Genomic DNA, 23,278 nt, shown 5'->3' with positions numbered 1-23,278 from the left:
ACCCTAAAATAAGTATATTCTCACTAATAACAAGTGCACTTTTCTTGGTAGAAAAAAAAAAGTTAAAGTTAAAGTACCAATGATTGTCCCACACACACTAGGTGTGGTGAAATTTGTCCTCTGCATTTGACCCATCCCCTTGTTCACCCCCTGGGAGGGAAGGGGAGCAGGGAGCAGCAGCGGTGGCAGCGCCCGGGAATCATTTTTGATGATTTAACCCCCATTTCCAACCCTTGATGCTGAGTGCCAAGCAGGGAGGTAATGGGTCTCATTTTTATAGTCTTTGGTATGACTCGGCCGGCTGGGGTTTGAACTCACAACCTACCAATCTCAGGGCGGACACTCTAATAATAATAATAATAATAATAATAATAATAGATTTTTTTTTTGTAAAAAGCACTTTCCATTGAGTAAACAACCTCAAAGTGCTACAGTGTATTAAAAAAAATAAAAAATAAAAAAAATAAAAAAATAGCTAGAACTAGTCAAATAGCTAGAACTAGTATGCATATATCTAAAAAAAAAAAATTTTTTTAAAAGAAGGGTTTTTAAGCCTTTTTTAAAAGCATCCACGGTATGTGGTGCCCTCAGGTGGTCTGGGAGAGCGTTCCACAGACTGGGAGCGGCAGAGCAGAAAGCCCAGTCTCTAACCACTAGGCCACTGAAAAAGAGCCCTTTTTGCTCAATATGTTGAAAAATATTCTTAAACGAAGTAAATGCTAGTGCCATTATCTTGACATAATGATATGCGCTCGGCATCATGATTTTTTTTTTCATGCTTTACTTTAAAAAAGTAGTTTTATACTTGTGAGTAGAGATGTCCGGCGGCGTTAAATGCGTTAAAATGTAATATCGGAAATTATCGGTATCGTTTTTTTTAATTATCGGTATCGTTTTTTTTTTTTGTTTGTTTGTTTTTTTTTGTATTAAATCAACATAAAAAACACAAGATACACTTAGAATTAGTGCACCAACCCAAAAAACCTCCCTCCCCCATTTACACTCATTCACACAAAAGGGTTGTTTCTTTCTGTTATTAATATTCTGGTTCCTACATTATATATCAATATATATCAATACAGTCTGCAAGGGATACAGTCCGTAAGCACACATGATTGTGCGTGCTGCTGGTCCACTAATAGTACTAACCTTTAACAGTTAATTTTACTCATTTTCATTAATTACTAGTTTCTATGTAGCTGTTTTTATATTGTTTTACTTTATTTTTTATTCAACAAATTGTTTTTAATTTATTTATCTTATTTTTTTTTTTTTTTTTTAAAAAGAACCTTATCTTCACCATACCTGGTTGTCCAAATTAGGCATAATAATGTGTTAATTCCACGACTGCATATATCGGTTGATATCGGTACCGGTAATTAAAGAGTTGAACAATATCGGAATATCGGATATCGGCAAAAAGCCATTATCGGACATCCCTACTTGTGAGTGTTGATGACACAGCTTTGCAACAGTTGATATTCTAGTTTCAAGCATGTTTTACTCAATATAGGTCATCAAATCTCAGTAACAAGCTGTAATATCTTACTGAGATCATTTAGGACCAAAACACTTAAAACAAGTAAAACACTAACATAAAATCTGCTTAGTGAGAAGAATTATATTATCAAAAAGAAAATTAGCAAATATCACCCTCATTTGAGATATTTCATCTTACCTAGATTTCAGTTTTTGCAGTGTAATATCATGATATTATGTCTTCTGCACGTACTGTAGTGAGGTTATCGTTTTCATAGTTCTGTGAACCCGCGTTCACTTTCACACGTGTCCTAGTTAAGTCCTTTTAACCCTAATTTATTATTGCACACATTCACTTGCACAATTCCTGCATGTTCTGCTTGTTTAGTGATATTAATGATTCAATCACTGATGCCTGTCACATCAGGGCTGCACTGTAAAAAGAAAAGTATGTGTGTGCCCAGCATAAATCCATTAGAAAGATTATATGCGTCATGCTTACCTTCTTCCTCATTCGCTTTGACTCTCGGTGTCTTTCGCCGTCATCTTCCCCGCTTCTTATCTTCGAGCCATCTGTCTGGCCTCGGATTCTATACCTCCTTCTTTCCTTCATCCATTCTTCCTCTGAGTCACTCGTCTCTTCCCTCCCTTCTAGTTCCTGTGCACGGTGGTGGCCATCCTGCTGCATTACTTCTTCATGTCCACATTTGCTTGGATGTTTGTGGAGGGCCTTCACATCTACAGGATGCAGACTGAGCAACGGAACATCAACTTTGGAGCCATGAGGTTCTACTACGCCATCGGCTGGGGCGTGCCTGCTATCATTACGGGTATACACACACTTTTTTTGTTGTTGCAAACATTACTTATAGGATAGACATCAGGCACAGTACTTTCTTGAATATGCTTCCTTTTTTAGTGTCCGATGTAGAGGTGTAACGGTACACAAAAATTTCGGTTCGGTACGTACCTCGGTTTAGAGGTCACGGTTCGGTTCATTTTCGGTACAGTAAGAAAACAACAAAATATAAATTTTTTGGTTATTTATTTACCAAATTTGTAAACAATGGCTTTATCCTTTTAACATTGGGAACACTATAATAATTCTGCCCACGTTAATCAACATTAAACTGCCTCAAGTTGTTGCTCAGATTAAATAAAATGACAAAACTTTTCTTCTACATATAAAAAGTGCAACATTAAACAGTTTCAAGTCAACTCATCATGCTTAATTTATTACAGCATTTGGGAAGCCTGTGGTTGATTTTTATAATGTAAATGTTATATTTTTATCAACATGTGATAGCAGGGACCCTGCCATTCAAAACTAGGCTGCTCCATTACTAATGATTAATGTAACTATAGCTGAAAAAATAGTACAATAGCAATAGGAGAGACTATGCATCACTGATCACCATGGAGTTCATGTAGGCTTAATGATGCACTTACATTATTATATCAACTATCAGAGACAGAAACTCTTCATTTAACATAATGTCCTTTTTTGCTGCTTCAACACAGCTCAATCAACACAGAAAAAGGTAAAGTGAAATAACAGACAGACAGGGCTTTGATGTCCGTAACACACACACACACCGCAAAATGAGATAACGTTACGCTAAAAGCTAATTACCACCCAAGGTTTGCTTAGTACAGGGGTGTCAAACCTACGAACAGGTTTTATCCGGCCCGCGTGATGAGTTTTGCCAAGTATTAAAATGAGCTGCTTTTTTTTTTTTTAATGAAAGAAATTGCTGTTCTAAATGTGTCCACTGCATGTCACAATAGCAATTCTGTTAGGCAAGCAAACGGTTTATACCGGGCCAAGCAAGAGGTACACAGTTAAGGGTGACTGTGGCTCCTCCTCCTCGACCCACATCAAACTTAAAACATGCCGTTTTATGTTTTCTGCTTCGAACACATCGCCATTTGGCACCCTCGTTGCCATAACATGTCTCTGTCAAAGACGAGAAAAGTGAACTTAACCCTTTTTAATTGTTTTTACTAGAGATGTCCGATAATATCGGGCTGCCGATATTATTGGCCGATAAATGTTTTAAAATGTAATATCGGAAATTATCGGTTTCGGTTTCAAAAAGTAAAATGTATGACTTTTTAAAACGCCGCTGTAAGGAGTGGTACGCGGATGTAGGGAGAAGTACAGAGCGCCAATAAACCTTAAAGGAACTGCCTTTGCGTGCCGGCCTATATAACACAATATATACGGCTTTTCACACACCAAAGTGAATGCAATGCATATTTGGTCAAAAGCCATACAGGTCACACTGAGGGTGGCCGTATAAACAACTTTAACACTGTTACAAATATGCGCCACACTCTGAACCCACACCAAACAAGAATGACAAACACATTTCGGGAGAACATCCGCACCGTAACACAACATAAACACAACAGAACAAATACCCAGAACCCCATGCAGCACTAACTCTTCCGGGACGCTACAATATACACCCTCCCACTACCCCCACCTCACTTTGTGACTTCAATAATAAATATGGCAGTGCCATGTTGGCATTTTTTTTCCATAACTTGAGTTGATTTATTTTGGAAAACCTTGTTACATTGTTTAATGCATCCAGCGGGGCATCACAACAAAATTAGGCATAATAATGTGTTAATTCCACGACTGTATATATCGGTATCGGTTGATATCGATATCAGTTGATATCGGAATCGGTAATTAAGAGTTGGACAATATCGGAATATCGGATATCGGCAAAAAAGACATTATCGGACATTTCTAGTTTTTACCTCCGTTTCTTACGGTTTGTTGAGTTAGCCCTGGATTGATACGTGGACATGACAAAGGAGGTATTTGATACTTTGACGAGTTTATGTGTTGTGTTTTTTGTTCAAATCCAGAAAGACTGTGACTTAAAGTTTAATCCTGGTTTTGTAGATACACTGAAACCAAGTTTAAGATCATTGTGTTTTTGAAACTGCACCAATTTCCTCAGAATTATCAACAAACTTTAAGTGCTTTGTCTAGCACTGCAAAAAGTGTTCAAAAACAAGAAAGAAAAAATGCAAAAGTTAGGGGCATTTTACTTGAACTAAGCAAAAATATCTCCCAATAGAACAAGACAATTCGGCTTGTCAAGACTTTCCAAAACAAGTAAAATTAGCTAACCTCAATGAACCCAAAAATACCTTAAAATAAGTATATTCTCACTAATAACAAGTGCACTTTTCTTGGTAGAAAAAAAGAGACCTTTTTGCTCAATATGTTGAAAAATTTTCTTAAATGAAGTAAATGCTAGTGCCATTATCTTGACATAATGATATGCGCTCGGCATTACATTTCTTGCATTTTCCCATCAATAAAATGACATCATCGCGCCAAGTGCGCAAGGAATACATATATCTACAGCCCGGCCCCCGACCAAATTTTTTTTAATTGTAATTTTGAAGAATTTATCTGAATGTGCATGAACTATTTCCATTCAAAATGATTAGAAATGTCACATGTTAAATGTTTAAATATCAACTGTCAGAGTACTGTACTGTACCAACTGTGCTACTATATGAGTACATATTTTCTATTGTTTCATTGAAAATAAAACAGCAAAGTCCATTTGGCTGTCATCTGTTTTAATTATGAGACACAATTGTGTCAAAATCATGATTTTTTTTCTCATGCTTGAAATAAGAAATTATTACTTTGAAAAAGGAGTTTTATACTTGTGAGTGTTGATGACACAGCTTTGCAACAGTTGATATTCTAGTTTCAAGCATGTTTTACTCAATATAGGTCATCAAATCTCAGCAACAAGCTGTAATATCTTACTGAGATCATTTAGGACCAAAACACGTCAAATTTGCTTACTGAGAAGAATTATCTTATCAGACAGAAAATAAGCAAATATCACCCTTATTTCAGATATTTAAACTTACTTAGATTTCAGTTTTTGCAGTGAGAGTATTATTTGTGAATTTTCATAGTGTGCTTTTTCTATTTTTGGTTAAAGTAAAACAAAGAAAAAAACCTGGAGTTGTCTTTATTTTTAAGTTATCATGCCATGATTTTACCATTCCGGCCCACTCGGTAATAGATTTTCCTCCTGAGCTAAAATGACTTTTGACACCCCTAACTTGTTGTTAGGTATAGTTCAGGCTAATAAAACGTTGTCATATATCAGCCCTGCTATACGCCCACTAGGCTATTTGATTGACAAGTGCCATGATCTTTACAGGAACATCAAATCAGATGAGATGGGTTTGGGTGCACACCTGACGCCTAAATTATGCGATTGACGCTGTGGTAAATCTAAAATGTCTCGTGCAGAAGGAAAAACTGCCCCTGCTACTGGGTCAATACATGTGCTCACACCTTTCAGACGCGGCACAGCCACGTCCTGCACGTGCACCCGCCTACACCAGCTGTCTGTGCAGATAAGATGCGCTTGTGGCATTTGCACGGAGCCCAGTTTCCATTTCAGCTATGAGATAGTACACTGAAATGCACACACACACAAGGCGGCATCTTTATTTTGGCGTGGACACATCCTATTAGCAAGTCATTTCTGTCGGCCTCTCCCTCTATCTCCTAATTATTTCCTGTATACAACTCAATTTCCCTCACATGCCGACAATACATACAGCATAGTATGTCACTAACATGACCTTTATTGAATTACTTACACATACATCTTAGAAACACATGCTTGGTACAATAAAACAGTCAAAGTGAGTTTATTATTTGTAGATAAATGATAACTGTGCTTGTGTCTTTCTCCGTGGAAGGTCTGGCTGTGGGCTTGGACCCTGAAGGTTACGGTAACCCAGACTTCTGTTGGATCTCGATCTACGACAAGCTTATTTGGAGCTTTGCCGGGCCCATCGGCATCGTCATACTGGTAATCATTTCTCCCTGCAGTGTATGTTTTGTATGAACATTTCTAGGTAACATGTTGAAAATACCAAACCCTGTTTCCATATGAGTTGGGAAATTGTGTTAGATGTAAATATAAACGGAATACAATGATTTGCAAATCCTTTTCAACCCATATTCAATTGAATGCACTACAAAGACAAGATATTTGATGGTCAAACTCATAAACTTTATTTTTTTTGTGCAAATAATAATTAACTTAAAATTTTTAGTTGGGAAAGGGCATGTTCACCACTGTGTTAAATGGCCATTCCTTTTAACAACACTCAGTAAACGTTTGGGAACTGAGGAGACACATTTTTTAAGCTTCTCAGGTGGAATTCTTTCCCATTCTTGCTTGATGTACAGCTTAAGTTGTTCAACAGTCCGGGGGTCTCCGTTGTGGTGTTTTAGGCTTCATAATGCACCACACATTTTCAATGGGAGACAGGTCTGGACTACAGGCAGGCCAGTATAGTACCCGCACTCTTTTACTATGAAGCCACGTTGATGTAACACGTGGCTTGGCATTGTCTTGCTGAAATAAGCAGGGGCGTCCATGGTAACATTGCTTGGATGGCAACATATGTTGCTCCAAAACCTGTATTTACCTTTCAGCATTAATGGCGCCTTCCCAGATGTGTAAGTTACCCATGTCTTGGGCACTAATACACCCCCATACCATCACAGATGCTGGCTTTTCAACTTTGCGCCTATAACAATCCGGATGGTTCTTTTCCTCTTTGGTCCGAAGGACACGACGTCCACAGTTTCCAAAAACTATTTGAAATGTGGACTCGTCAGACCACAGAACACTTTTCCACTTTGTATCAGTCCATCTTAGATGAGCTCAGGCCCAGCGAAGCCAACGGCGTTTCTGGGTGTTGTTGATAAACGGTTTTCGCCTTCCATAGGAGAGTTTTAACTTGCACTTACAGACGTAGCGACCAACTGTAGTTACTGACAGTGGGTTTCTGAAGTGTTCCTGAGCCCATGTGGTGATATCCTTTACACACTGATGTCGCTTGTTGATGCAGTACAGCCTGAGGGGTCGAAGGTCACGGGCTAAGTTGCTTACGTGCAGTGATTTCTCCAGATTCTCTGAACCCTTTGATGATATTACGTACCGTAGATGGTGAAATCCCTAAATTCCTTGCAATAGCTGGTTGAGAAAGGTTTTTCTTAAACTGTTCAACAATTTTCTCATGCATTTGTTGACAAAGTGATGAATCTCGCTCCATCCTTGTTTGTGAATGACTGAGCATTTCATGGAATCTACTTTTATACCCAATCATGGCACCCACCTGTTCCCAATTTGCCTGTTCACCTGTGGGATGTTCCAAATAAGCGTTTGATGAGCATTCCTCAACTTTATCAGTATTTATTGCCACCTTTCCCAACTTCTTTGTCACGTGTTGCTGGCATCAAATTCTAAAGTTAATGATTATTTGTAAAAAAAAAAAAATGTTTATGAGTTTGAACATCAAATATGTTGTCTTTGTAGCATATTCAACTGAATATGGGTTGAAAATGATTTGCAAATCATTGTATTCCGTTTATATTTACATCTAACACAATTTCCCAACTCATATGGAAACAGGGTTTGTATGAAAGGAAAAAAAAGGAATCATTAAACTAGAGTGAGATCTATTAGTGTGCAGAAAAATGTTGATTGTTCTCCTGGGGAAAAAAAAGTGTTTTCTTCTGTCTGTCCAGATCAATGGAGGTATTTTCATGATTGTAGCCAAGATGTCTTGTAACCCTTCACAGAAGGAGACCAAGAAACTCCCTGTCATGTGAGTACAGCACCAAAAAGCTTCTATTTTACTAAATCAACTATCTATTTTCCACATTTGGTAAATCGTCTGGTCTGCATTTTTACAGCGCTTTCTTATACCTGGTTTACAACCCAAAGCACTTTAAATTGTACATCACATTTACCCATTCACACACATTCCCCGAAGCATGAAATCTACATGAACACTAAGGTTGCTATAATTACTTTTATCGTGATCCTTTTTAAAGGAATTATATGCTTTTTGAATGGCAGTGAGTATGAGATATTTAAGACACATTGTCAGGTTCAAACACTGATGACATTGGACTATGGACTGGACTTTTGCTGATATGTTGGATTCACTATGGACTGGACTTTCACAATATTATGTCAGACCCACTCGACATCCATTGCTTTCGGTCTCCCATAGAGGGGAGGGGGTTACCCACATATGCGGTCCTCTCCAAGGTTTCTCATAGTCATTCACATCGACGTCCCACTGGGGTGATTTAATCCTCCTTTTTCATTGTCCCATTTAAAGCACCAGTTCCATTGGCAGCATAATACTACCACCACCATGCTTGACGGTAGGTATGGTGTTCCTGGGATTAAAGGCCTCACCTTTTCTCCTCCAAACATATTGCTGGGTATTGTGGACAAACAGCTCAATTTTTGTTTCATCTGACATCACATGGACAAAGGTAAGACCTTCTTGAGGAAGGTTCTGTGGTCAGATGAAACTAAAATTGAGCTGTTTGGGTCTTTGGCGCAGTTCGGTGTTCCAACAGGACAATGACCCCAAACACACGTCAAAAGTGGTCAAGGAATGGCTAAATCAGGCTAGAATGAAGGTTTTGGAATGGCCTTCCCAAAGTCCTGACTTAAACGTGTGGACAATGCTGAAGAAACAAGTCCATGTCAGAAAACCAACAAATTTAGCTGAAGTGCACCAATTTTGTCAAGAGGAGTGGTCAAATATTCAAGCAGAAGCTTGTGGATGGCTACCAAAAGCACCTTATTGCAGTGAAACTTGCCAAGGGTAAGCAAATATTAACATTGCTGTATGTATACTTTTGACCCAGCAGATTTGCTCACATTTTCAGTAAATTCATAAAAGAACCAAAATTCATGAATGTTTTTTATGACCAACAAGTATGTGCTCCAATCACTCTATCACAAAAGAATCAGAGTTGTAGAAATGATTGGAAACTCAAGACAGCCATGACATTATGTTCTTTACAAGTGTATGTAAACTTTTGATCGCGACTGTATATTGATTTGTTTTGGTTTTTGCTGGCTCTAATGAATGCCAAGTGGGTACAGTTATTGCATTATTCATGATAATGTGAGGGTTCAGTCATTGGGGGCAAGCAGAGGGTTGTAGGAGCTCTTCATCCGTGTCATAGTAGAGTGGTCCACACCGGGTCATGACTTAGAACAGGTTGCGACCCATCAAGACTGGAACCTCTCCAAAGATTATCCCTGGTTAGGGGGGACAGACAAGAGAAGCGGCAGGTCAAGTGGTCTAAAACAGTCTGTTTGAAAGCATATCGATGAGTTTTAAAGGGGAACATTATCACCAGACCTATGTAAGCGTCAATATATACCTTGATGTTGCAGAAAAAAGACCATATATTTTTTTAACCTATTTCCGAACTCTAAATGGGTGAATTTTGGTGAATTAAACGCCTTTCTATTATTCGCTCTCGGAGCGATGACGTCACAACGGGAAGCAATCCGCCATTTTCTCAAACGCCGAGTCAAATCAGCTCTGTTATTTTCCGTTTTCCGTACCTTGGAGACATCATGCCTCGTCGGTGTGTTGTCGGAGGGTGTAACAACACGAACAGGGACGGATTCAAGTTGCACCAGTGGCCCAAAGATGCGAAAGTGGCAAGAAATTGGACGTTTGTTCCGCACACTTTACCGACGAAAGCTATGCTACGACAGAGATGGCAAGAATGTGTGGATATCCTGCGACACTCAAAGCAGATGCATTTCCAACGATAAAGTCAAAGAAATCTGCCGCCAGACCCCCATTGAATCTACCGGAGTGTGTGAGCATTTCAGGGACAAAGGACCTCACTAGCACGGCAAGCAATGGCGGCAGTTTGTTCCCGCAGACGAGCGAGCTAAACCCCCTATCGACCCTAGCTTCCCTGGCCTGCTGACATCAACTCCAAAACTGGACAGATCAGCTTTCAGGAAAAGAGCGCGGATGAGGGTATGTCTACAGAATATATTAATTGATGAAAATTGGGCTGTCTGCACTCTCAAAGTGCATGTTGTTGCCAAATGTATTTCATATGCTGTAAACCTAGTTCATAGTTGTTAGTTTCCTTTAATGCCAAACAAACACATACCAATCGTTGGTTAGAAGGCGATCGCCGAATTCGTCCTCACTTTCTCCCGTGTCGCTGGCTGTCGTGTCGGTTTCGCTTGCATACGGTTCAAACCGATATGGCTCAATAGCTTCAGTTTCTTCTTCAATTTCATTTTCGCTACCTGCCTCCACACTACAACCATCCGTTTCAATACGTTCGTAATCTGTTGAATCGCTTAAGCCGCTGAAATCCGAGTCTGAATCCGAGCTAATGTCGCTATAGCTTGCTGTTCTTTCCGCCATGTTTGTTTGTGTTGGCTTCACTATGTGACGTCACAGGAAAATGGACGGGTGTATATAACGATGGTTAAAATCAGGCCCTTTAAGCTTTTTTTAGGGATATTGCGTGATGGGTAAAATTTTTTAAAAAACTTCGAAAAATATAATAAGCCACTGGGAACTGATTTTTAATGGTTTTAACCATTCTGAAATTGTGATAATGTTCCCCTTTAAGTTGCGACCGAAATGCTTCTACTGAGGCGGCATCTCTTAACTGTAAGACTTAGACTTAGACAAACTTTATTGAGCCACAAGGGAAGTTGTTCCACTCAGTATCTCAGTTACAAAGGATGGAAAGGGTAAGAATGGAAAAGATAAAGCACACAAGGGCACAAAAAGAGTGCGAAAACAAAAGGTATAAAGTACACTAAAAATGTACCATAGTAGAAATATGAAATATAACATATATGTAGTATTTATATATTATATGTACAGTATATAAAAAATTAATAATCACTTATTCTTCTGTTGTTTGATACTTTACATTAGTTTTGGATGATACCACAAATTTGGGTATCAATCCGATACCAAGTAGTTACAGGATCATACATTGGTCATATTCAAAGTCCTCATGTGTTGAGGGAAATATTTCCTGAGTTTATAAACATAATATAAATTTTCAAAAAACGAAAGAAATGTTGTGATGCCAAAAAATATCGATGTAATCATAGTACTATCGACTAGATACGCGCCTGTACTTGGTATCATTACAGTGGATGTTAGGTGTAGATCCACCTATGACGTTTGTTTACATTGTCAAGTGTTGAGCTACGGTGTGTAGTGAAGCATGTCCGGGGGTCTCCGTTGTGGTATTTTAGGCTTCATAATGCGCCACACATTTTCAATGGTAGACAGGTCTGGACTACAGGCAGGCCAGTCTAGTACCCGCACTCTTTTACTATGAAGCCACGTTGATGTAACACGTGGCTTGGCATTGTCTTGCTGAAATAAGCAGGGGCGTCCATGGTAACGTTGCTTGGATGGCAACATATGTTGCTCCAAAACCTGTATGTACCTTTCAGCATTAATGGCGCCTTCACAGGTGTGTAAGTTACCCATGTCTTGGGCACTAATACACCCCCATACCATCACAGATGCTGGCTTTTACACTTTGCGCCTATAACAATCCGGATGGTTCTTTTCCTCTTTGTTCCGGAGGACACGACGTCCACAGTTTTCAAAAACAATTTTGAAATGTGGACTCGTCAGACCACAGAACACTTTTCCACTTTGTATCAGTCCATCTTAGATGAGTTCAGGCCCAGAGAAGCCGACGGCGTTTCTGGGTGTTGTTGATAAACGGTTTTCGCCTTGCATAGGAGAGTTTTAACTTGCACTTACAGATGTAGCGACCAACTGTAGTTACTGACAGTGGTTTTCTGAAGTGTCGACTAGATACGCGCCTGTACTTGGTATCATTACAGTGGATGTTAGGTGTAGATCCACCTATGACGTTTGTTTACATTGTCAAGTGTTGAGCTACGGTGTGTAGTGAAACATGCTTCACTACATGTCTAGTATATACATATCTAGTCGATAGTACTATTCCTCGTCCTGCAGGGATGATACTTGTAAGAAACATACTTTATTTGTCGCCATGGAGGCGAGGATTAGTGATTTAGAAGTAGCTAAAACACTGCAGACTGGGGCTGGACTTTAGCCGCTATCTAAGCCATGTCTTAAAGCACATCTTCCTGAGGGCGTTTCAGTGTTATAACTTCACTTTTATCGTTAGTTTTTAAGCCAAAATGCGTCCATTCTCTCTTTTCTGTCTACACACTGTCTGCTTGTAAGTACTCTGTGATTGTGCGCTGCCGAATGGGCTATGGGTTATACTTGTTATAGCGCTTTTCTACCTTCAAGGTACTCAAAGCGCTTTGACACTATTTCCACATTCACCCATTCACACACACATTCACACACTGATGGCGGGAGCTGCCATGCAAGGGGGGGGGGGGCTACTTTTCAGAGGCGGTATAGTACCAAAAATGATTCATTAGTATGGCGGTACTATACTAATCCCGGTATTCCATACAACCCTAGTGGCGTATGAAGACCGAGGTACAACACTGTATAGAAAATATTTTCCATTCGCCCTGATTGTACTAATGTGTAAATTGTCCAACATTGCATGTATTTATTAATCAAGCTGGATAATTTGATGAAATATCTGCTTTCTATTAGCTCAATTAGCCAGACATAAAATCACATGTTGATCACGTGAGTCAAAGAACCCTGTTTTCCTTGGCAGCGCGACCATTCGCAACGCCTTCCTGCTGCTGATGATGGCCACCTCCACCTGGCTCTGTGGCTTGATGGCCGTGAACAACAGCATCCTGGCTTTCTACTACATCTTTGACGTCCTCTGTCTCGTGCAGGTATGAACAAAGTACAGTACAGGCCAAACGTTTGGACACACCTTCTCATTTAATGGGTTTTCTTTATTTTTATGACTATTTACATTGTAGATTGTCACTGAAGGTATCAAAACTATGAATGAACACATGTGGAGTTATGTACAAGGGAGACAGGTCTGGACTACAGGCAGGCCAGTCCAGTACCCGCACTCTTTTACTATGAAGCCACGTTGATGTAACACGTGGCTTGGCATTGTCTTGCTGAAATAAGCAGGGGCGTCCATGGTAACGTTGCTTGGATGGCAACATATGTTGCTCCAAAACCTGTATGTACCTTTCAGCATTAATGGCGCCTTCACAGATGTGTAAGTTACCTATGTGTTGGGCACTAATACACCCCCATACCATCACAGATACTGGCTTTTCAACTTTGCGCCTATAACAATCCGGATGGTTCTTTTCCTCTTTGGTCCGGAGGACACAACGTCCACAGTTTCCAAAAACAATTTGAAATGTGGACTCGTCAGACCACAGAACACTTTTCCACTTTGTATCAGTCCATCTTAGATGAGCTCAGGCCCAACGAAGCCAACGGCGTTTCTGGGTGTTGTTGATAAACGGTTTTCGCCTTGCATAGGAGAGTTTTATCTTGCACTTACAGATGTAGCGACCAACTGTAGTTACTGACAGTGGGTTTCTGAAGTGTTCTTGAGCCCATGTGGTGATATCCTTTACACACTGATGTCACTTGTTGATGCAGTAAAGCGTGAGGGATCGAAGGTCACGGGCTTAGCTGCTTACGTGCAGTGATTTCTGCAGATTCTCTGAACCCTTTGATGATATTACGGACCGTAGATGGTGAAATCCCCAAATTCCTTGCAATAGCTGGTTGAGAAAGGTTTTTCTTAAACTGTTCAACAATTTGCTCACGCATTTGTTGACCAAGTGGTGATCCTCGCCACATCCTTGTTTGTGAATGACTGAGCATTTCATGGAATCTACTTTTATACCCAATCATGGCACCCACCTGTTCCCAATTTGCCTGTTCACCTGTGGGATGTTCCAAATAAATGTTTGATGAGCATTCCTCAACTTTATCAGTATTTATTGACACCTTTCCCAACTTCTTTGTCACGTGTTGCTGGCATCAAATTCTAAAGTTAATGATTATTTGCAAAAAATAAAATGTTTATCAGTTTGAACATCAAATATGTTGTCTTTGTAGCAAACTTTTGGCCCGTACTGTATGTGTAGTACTCCCAGGTCGCTCATACTGCTTTTTGTCTCCCAGGGTCTGTCGGTGTCGCTGGTCTTCACTGTGTTCAACTCTGAGGTGAAGGAGGCCTGGAGAGTAGCCTGCTTGGGTAAGAAGAGTCTTGAAGAGTCGCCAAGACCAGCACAGAACACGGTGAGTTACGCACACTGCGGAAGCCGACCAAGTATTACCAATAGGGTGGACGACGTAGTGCTCTTCTACACCACTGCTAACTACTACAATATAAATTGAGACACTTGTGATTTAGGGCTATATAAATAAACATTGATTGATTGATTGATTGAAAAATATGCTGCTGTATTGTGAAAAACTAGATTATTTTATAAAATCTTGCACAATCTAATGGATCTCATTAGATTGTGTAATTGTTTGAGATGTCCGATAATGGCTTTTTTGCCGATATTCCGATATTGTCCAACTCTTAATTACCGATTCCGATATCAACCGATACCGATATATACAGTTGTTATGCCTAATTTTGTTGTCATGCATTAAACAATGTAACAAGATTTTCCAAAATAAATCAACTCAAGTTATGGGAAAAAAATGCCAACATGGCACTTCCATATTTATTATTGAAGTCACAAAGTGCAGCTTGGAATTTGTGACATGCTCTCCCTGAGATAATCCTGATACGCACTACAACTATGGGAAATACTATACTTGAGGTGGGGGGTGGCGGGGGCGGTGTATATTGTAGAGTCCCGGAATAGTTAGTGCTGCAAGGGGTTCTGGGTATTTGTTCTGTTGTGTTTATGTTGTGTTACGGTGCGGATGTTCTCCCGAAATGTGTTTGTCATTCTTGTTTGGTGTGGGTTCACAGTGTGGCGCATATTTGTAACAGTGTTAAAGTTGTTTATACGGCCACCCTCAGTGTGACCTGTATGGCTGTTGACTAAGTATGCGTTTGCATTCACTTGTGTGTGTGAAAAGCCGTAGATATTATGTGACTAAGCCGGCACGCAAAGGCAGTGCTTTTAAGGTTTATTGGCGCTCTGTACTTCCCCCTACGTCCGTGTACACAGCGGCGTTTTAAAAAGTCATATATTTTACTTTTTGATACCGATAATTTCCGATATCACATTTTGAAGCCTTTATCGGCCGATAATACCGGCAGTCCAATATTATCGGACATCTCTAGTACTTGTGCCTAATGAAGTGTTACTATTTACAGTTATAAATCATTTTGTGAGTTTATACTCCACATCTTCTGCTGCATTGACCTGAGTGAGCTCATTCCCGCCATCCATCCTCCCATCCATCTTCTCCTGTCCTCTCATTCTCCTCCTGCCTCCAGGGATTGGGCACTGACCCAAATAGAATAATATAGCACCCAGTGCAGCGTATCTCACATTGTGTGTGCATAGTGGTGCAGCATCTTAGTTAAGACGGGAGTTCATCCACCCTTTTAACCTCCATTTCCGTTAAAAAAAACCTCTCACTGTCGGACTTAACATCCGCTATTATTAGATGTACTAACTGGACCGTGTTTTAACCCCCTTGCTCTGTCAAACTATGCACATAAGAAATAATCTCTTACCTTTCTGACTCATCAAATATGAACGAGGAGTACATGGGTCTGATACTTTATCGGAAGCTGAGGTCATGTCCTATTTTAACTGCTGCTGTCAAAGCTTTTTATCCTCGGGAGTTGACAATGATAACTGACAGGGGATCTTTTTGCTTTGTCAGGATAAATAACGTCACCTTCCATGTACACATTTCTAGTGTTAGGAAAAAAGGTTACTAACGCCGTTACTTTAACTAGTGACGAGTAATCTAATTACTTTCCTATACGTTACAACGCCGTTACCGATGCGTTTGAAGTAACGTGGCACGCTACTTTTGATGTGGTTGTATGTCAACAAGACAGCATCAGAAGCAGAGCAAGTTCAATGCAAGAAGTAACCACACTAAAATTAACCTGATATCAAATAGGAAGAGGCAACATCACACAGCAAACAACATACATTGTAAGTACACGCACACACACACACACACACAAATACATACACTACTACTACGAGGAAGTAATGAACATCAAATCAAAGAAGTGACACACTGCAAAAAGTCAGTGTTCAAAAACAAAAATGAGGGGTATTTTATTTGAACTAAGCAAAATTATCTGCCAATAGAACAAGAAAATTCGGCTTGTCAAGACTTTCCAAAACAAGTAAAATTAGCTAACCTCAATGAACCCAAAAATACCTTAAAATAAGTATATTCTCACTAATAACAATTGCACTTTTCTTGATAGAAACAACAAATATGAGACCTTTTTGCTCAATATGTTGAAAAATATTCTTAAATGAAGTAAATGCTAGTGCCATTATCTTGACATAATGATATGCGCTCGGCATTACATTTCTTGAAACCAGCAAACTTATACTAAAACTAGTTTATTATTCTTAATGGAAAGGCAACAAGGCAACCGTTTGTTACTCTCGGGGTCTACTAGATTCATATTGTCTAAAAATGCATTTTTCCATTGATAACATGACATCATCGCGCCAAGTGCGTGCTCTTTCAGTCAATTAGTGCGCATATATACAGCCCGGCCCCCGGCCAAATTTTTTTTAATTGTAATTTTGAAGGATTATCTGAATTTGCATGAACTATTTATGTTCAAAACTGTTAGAAATGTTAAATGTTTAATATTAACTGTCAGTTTACTGTACTGTGCCAACTGTACTACTATATGAGTACGTATTTTCTATTGTTTCATTGAAAATAAAACAGCAAAGTCCATTTGGCTGTCATCTGTTTTAATTATGAGACACAATTGTGGCAAAATCATGATTTTTTTTTTTCATGCTTGAAGTAAGAAATTAATACTTTAAAAAAGTAGTTTTATACTTGTGAGTGTTGATGACACAGCTTTGCAACAGTCGATATTCTAGTTTCAAGCATGTTTTACTCAATATAGGTCATCAAATCTCAGCAACAAGCTGTAATATCTTACTGAGATCATTTAGGACCAAAACCCTTAAAACAAGTAAAACACTCTACCATAAAATCTGCTTAGTGAGAAGAATGATCTTATCAGACAGAAAATAAGCAAATATCACCCTTATTTGAGATTAGCATGCAATCCTACAGCACCCCCGTTTGTGGACAAGGAGACTACAGCCATCGAAGAACATTCAATCTATTAAATAGCGCTAACACAAGCCAGCGAAAGGATTCAACAAAGCTGCTGCTGCTAAGCTAACAAACACAGCTGAGCCAAAATTCTGCTCTGTCTGAGCACGTTCTGGCTGATGATCACTTGGCAACAGTCACAGCCTTTTAAAGGCACACACTCACACACTCTGCTCTCATGAAACGTCTCTCAACTGCATATGCAAGGTATTCAAAGTGTTTTTTTAAGTAACGCATTAATTACTTTTCCCCGTAATTAACTACATTTCTTAAAGAGTAATTCAGTTAGTAATTCAATTACTTTTTGGGAGGATGTAAGAAGTAACTCTAATGACTTTTTAAAAGTAATATGCAATACACTGTACATTTCTGTTGGATGGGAAATAAAGTAGGACATACTGAGATTCACGGCTTAAAAATGTGCAAAGAGTGCATAGATGCTAACTACTTGATCTACAGATGAAATTACATGAACAAAAAAGCTTAGTAGCAAAAAGCCTACATACTGTAAGTCCCACTAATTATTACAACATGTTATTTGTAATACTGTACTGTATATTAGAGACATATAAGTGTACATGGTATTTATCTTTCTTCTTTATTGGAACATCCTGTGCGTGAGGTGGATTCCAGAAATACATTATAAATAAATAATACTAGCGCATAGAAACATTATTATAATTAATAATATTATTATTGTTATTAATATTTGTACATGTTATTGTATTTGTTCGTGTATATCTTATATAAATGCACTATTGTTAATAATTAATGTATTTTTTTTTAAAGTCCTGTTCTATCAATTTAGTTCCTTAGCACAAAATTGATTCTGCATTAAGGAATCAACTTTGCATCCTTGGCAGAGGAGACAAATCAATTAGATGTTGATCTTGACCCATTTGAGCCCCCTAATCTTCATACACTGACAACGTTTAGGCCAATTATATATGCTTCTAGCTTTGTAAGCAAGGTCCATTCAGACATGTTTGGATTAGTCTTGTGTGAAAGAAGCCCCCCAAACACCTCAGGGATTATATAAGTATAATAGAGTACCGTAGTAGCCGTAACCCGATTCAGTATTAATATCGGTCTGATCGGATTTTACCGACTTGCATTTAAAGTCTCCGATATAAGCGCTCCAATTGATTAGTTTATTTATGCAAAGCTTGATGGCCTTCAATAAACACAATATTTTTTAAAGTAATTTACACAAGGTAAACATGGTAGACTATAGGCTACTGGGAGCTAACAACTACACAACAGCTTAGCACACAAAAGCACGTATGCTAGACATATGTGATAAGTGTCATTTATTCATCAATATTGCGGTCAGAAACAAAACATTTGTCTAGAGATGTCCGATAATATCGGCAGTCCGATATTATTGGCCGATAAATGCTTTAACACGTATTATCGGAAATTATCGGTATCGGTTTCATAAAGTAACATTGATTACTTTTTAAAACGCCGCTGTGTACACGGACGTACGGAGAAGTACAGAGCGCCAATAAACCTTAAAAGCACTGCCTTTGCGTGCCGGCCCAATTACATACTATCTACGGCTTTTCACACACACAAGTGAATGCAACGCATACTTGGTCAACAGCCATACAGGTCACACTGAGGATGGCCGTATAAACAACTTTAACACTGTTACAAATATGCGCCACACTGTGAACCCACACCAAACAAGAATGACAAACACATTTCGGGAGAACATCCGCACCGTAACACAACATAAACACAACAGAACAAATACCCAGAACCCCTTGCAGCACTAACTCTTCCGGGACGCTACAATATACACCCCCCGCTACCACCCTCAGTGTGACCTGTATGGCTGTTGACCAAGTATGTGATGCATTCACTTGTGTGTGTGAAAAGCCGTAGATATTATGTGACTCAAATAGAGATGTCAGGCCGATATTATCGGACGATAAATGCGTTAAGATGTAATATCGGAAATTATCGGTATCTGTTTTTCTATTATCGGTATCGTTTTATTTTTATTTATTTTTTTATTAAATCAACATAAAAAACACAAGATACACTTACAACACACACACACACCACAGCAGGCCTAGACAGGAGGAGGACAGAGTGTAAATAAATGATAAATGGGTTGTACTTGTATAGCGCTTGGGCAGCACGGTGGAAGAGGGGTTAGTGCATCTGCCTCACAATACGAAGGTCCTGAGTAGTCTTGGGTTCAATCCCGGGCTCGGGATCTTTCTGTGTGGAGTTTGCATGTTCTCCCCGTGACTGCGTGGGTTCCCTCCGGGTACTCCGGCTTCCTCCCACCTCCAAAGACATGCACCTGGGGATAGGTTGATTGGCAACACTAAATTGGCCCTAGTGTGTGAATATGAGTGTGAATGTTGTCTGTCTATCTGTGTTGGCCCTGCGATGAGGTGGCGACTTGTCCAGGGTGTACCCCGCCTTCCGCCCGATTGTAGCTGAGATAGGCTCCAGCGCCCCCCGCGACCCCAAAGAGAATAAGCGGTAGAAAATGGATGGATGGATGTATAGCGCTTTTCTACCTTCAAGATACTCAAAGCGCTTTGACAGTATTTCCACATTCACCCATTCACACACACATTCACACACTGATGGCGGGAGCTGCCATGCAAGGCGCTAACCAGCAGCCATCAGGAGCAAGGGGTGAAGTGTCTTGCCCAAGGACACAACGGACGTGACTAGGATGGTAGAAGGTGGGGATTGAACCCCAGTAACCAGCAATTCGATTGCTGGCACGGCCACTCTACCAACTTCGCCACGCCGTCCCTAGGTACACAGAACATCAGAGGGTCAAATGTGCGAGAAAATGAGAGCAGACAGTGTTGACAAACAATGTTGCAACCTTGTGTGGGAACTGCAGGTCCAGAAACACAAAAGAAGAATCCCTGTGGGATGCGGAAAAACTGGCAGAGAAATTTTCCGTGTAACGTTCATATTGTTGTTACCCAGCCAGCGTTTGTGGGTCTGATGGACCCGTTGCATTTTGTGGCTTTTATGTTAAAATACTGAACAGATAAGGTAAACATCTGGGGCCGTATTTATCAAGCGTCTTAGAGTGCCATTTTACACTTAAGTCCTGAGAATTTGCGAAATTTAGTCCTACTCTCAAACTTAAGAATAAAAGGTATTTATCAACTTTCTTAAGTCTAAGAATCACTCCTACTCTCCACGATATTTAAGAGACCTTCAGAGGTGTGGTTAGGAGTTGCCAGCGGGGGATGGCACTGAGGCGAGAGAGGCGTGCGCCAACGCTCAGGGAACGGAAGGATGTCCTGGCTTTGTTTGATGACGAGCAGCTGATCAAAAGGTATCGTTTAGACAGAGCAGGTATTATTTTTGTCACAGATTTAATAATAAGGGGCGTCATCTCATCAGCAACATCACGCAGCAGAGCTTTCACAGCAGAACTAAAGGTCACCACAATGCTTCGATATCTCGCCACTGGGAAAATGAATTGGAAAGAAAAGGAAACATTTATTTTTGATTCATTTCCAATATTGTTTGTTTGTTTTGTATTATTTTGTAGTTTATTGTCAAAATATACACTCCCATTGTCCACTTAAATATTTCTAAGATATTTCTTTATTCTTAGACAAGGGATTCCCTTCCGTGATTGGTCATTTCTATGGACACAGAAATTACTTCACCTAAAATTCCGTTTACGGCACATAGTAATGTCGTAATTCAGCTCTGAGTGTGACACTTAAGATTCAGTCCTACACTTCACTGAAAGTGTGAGTAAGACTTGATAACTAACTTTTAAGTGCAGCTTTCAGCGAATAATTTCTTTACTCATAAGCAGAGGTGGGTAGTAACGCGCTACATTTACTCCGTTACATCTACTTGAGTAACTTTTGGGATAAATTGTACTTCTAAGAGTAGTTTTAATGCAACATACTTTTACTTTTACTTGAGTATATTTATAGAGAAGAAACGCTACTTTTACTCCGCTACTTTTATCTACATTCAGCTCGCTACTCGCTACTAATTTTTATCGATCTGTTAATGCACGCTTTGTTTGTTTTGGTCTGTCATAGTGCCTGCGTTTCAACAAATACAGTCACTGGTGACGTTCACTCCGTTCCACCAATCAGATGCAGTCACTGGTGACGTTGGACCAATCAAACAGAGCCAGGCGGTCACATGACCTGACTTAAACAAGTTGAAAAACTTATTGGGGTGTTACCATTTAGTGGTCAATTGTACGGAATATATACTGTACTGTGCAATCTACTAATAAAAGTTTCAATCAATCAATCAAAAGTGTGAAGGAAAAAAGACCCTTTTTTATTTCAACCGTACATCTCGTCAAAAGCCTAAAGACTGACTGCACAGTTCCTGTCTTTACAATAAAAGTGCCGCTCCATCGCGCCTGCGCTTTCAAAACAAGAGTCTCCGAAAGCCAGCGCAAACAAGCTAGCAAGCTACGGAGTTTGCCGCCAATGTATTTCTTGTAAAGTGTATAAAAACGAACATGGAATCTGGACAAATAAGAAGCCAAAAACCAACCACTTTCATGTGGTATTAGACAGAAAGGAGGAACTTTTTTTCTCCTCCATTTGAAAACGTGGACGTTAACAGCACAACTGTCTGATTACAATCAATGCAAGTCATCAGAATCAGGTAATACACCAACTTATATTCTTGTCAACATGAAAGAAAGGAATCTATATGTGTTAAACATGCATGTATATTCATTAAAACACCATTAACATGTAAACAAAAACGGCACAATAAATAAATATAAATTATATACTGTATATATCAATGTATGTATATATATATGTGTATATATATATATATATATATATATATATATGTGTGTGTATATATATATATATATATATATATATGTGTGTGTGTGTGTATATGTTACTCATCAGTTACTCAGTACTTGAGTAGTTTTTTCACAACATACTTTTTACTTTTACTCAAGTAAATATTTGGGTGACTACTCCTTACTTTTACTTGAGTAATAAATCTCTAAAGTAACAGTACTCTTACTTGAGTACAATTTCTGGCTACTCTACCCACCTCTGCTCATAAGTCAACTCTTAGCAGACTTCTTAGGAGTAATTCTAAGACGCTTGATAAATACAGCCCCTGTTCAGTATTTTAACATAAAAGTGTTTGATTGTGAGGCATTAAAAGCCACAAAATGCAACGGGTCCATCAGACCCACAAACGCTGGCTGAGTAACAACAATATGAACACTACACAAGGGTTCATTGGAAGTTGGCTCGCCCCCCATCACACAGCCGTTGGATCAGAGAGGTTCTTTACAATCTAAAACTGGAAAAACTTAGGTTTTCGCTCAAAGGCTCTGCACAAGCGTTTCAAAGCTCATGGAGTCCCTTCTTGTTGTATGTCAACTCTCTTGACTTATGCCCAGACGCAAATGAGGAATAATCTCCCTTTTATTTATTTTATTTCATTTTTTTCTCCCTTTCTCTCTCCTTTCAGCCTCCAATGTCTGTCTCTGACTTTGTATGGGTGTATTTGTGAATGTGTGTGTTTTTGTCGCCTTACTTGTTATATGTTTGTGCCATATGTCCCTTGTTGGCATACTTGCCAACCCTCCCGGATTTTCCGGGAGACTCCCGAAATTCAGCACCTCTCCCGAAAACCTCCCGGGACAAATTTTCTCCCGAAAATCTCCCGAAATTCAGGCGGAGCT

The 23,278-nt window shown here is 39.4% G+C and overlaps 1 protein-coding gene across 2 annotated transcripts in view; it reads left to right on the top strand.

Moving 5' to 3' along the window:
- Nucleotides 1-23,278, top strand: part of celsr3 (cadherin, EGF LAG seven-pass G-type receptor 3) — a 283,146-nt gene that overhangs the window by 232,658 nt on the left and 27,210 nt on the right. For both annotated transcript variants that reach the window (XM_061974323.1, XM_061974314.1), the window contains 5 exons: nucleotides 2,135-2,309; nucleotides 6,244-6,356; nucleotides 8,087-8,166; nucleotides 13,061-13,187; nucleotides 14,458-14,574. In XM_061974323.1, coding sequence (XP_061830307.1) covers nucleotides 2,135-2,309; nucleotides 6,244-6,356; nucleotides 8,087-8,166; nucleotides 13,061-13,187; nucleotides 14,458-14,574 — 612 coding nt within the window. The remainder of the gene's footprint in view (nucleotides 1-2,134; nucleotides 2,310-6,243; nucleotides 6,357-8,086; nucleotides 8,167-13,060; nucleotides 13,188-14,457; nucleotides 14,575-23,278) is intronic.

This window comes from Nerophis lumbriciformis, linkage group LG01 (assembly GCF_033978685.3).
Source record: "Nerophis lumbriciformis linkage group LG01, RoL_Nlum_v2.1, whole genome shotgun sequence".
Lineage (NCBI taxonomy): Eukaryota > Metazoa > Chordata > Actinopteri > Syngnathiformes > Syngnathidae > Nerophis > Nerophis lumbriciformis.
The sequence above is the reverse complement of the archived record's forward strand: the minus strand, read 5'-3'. Positions and strand labels throughout refer to the sequence as shown.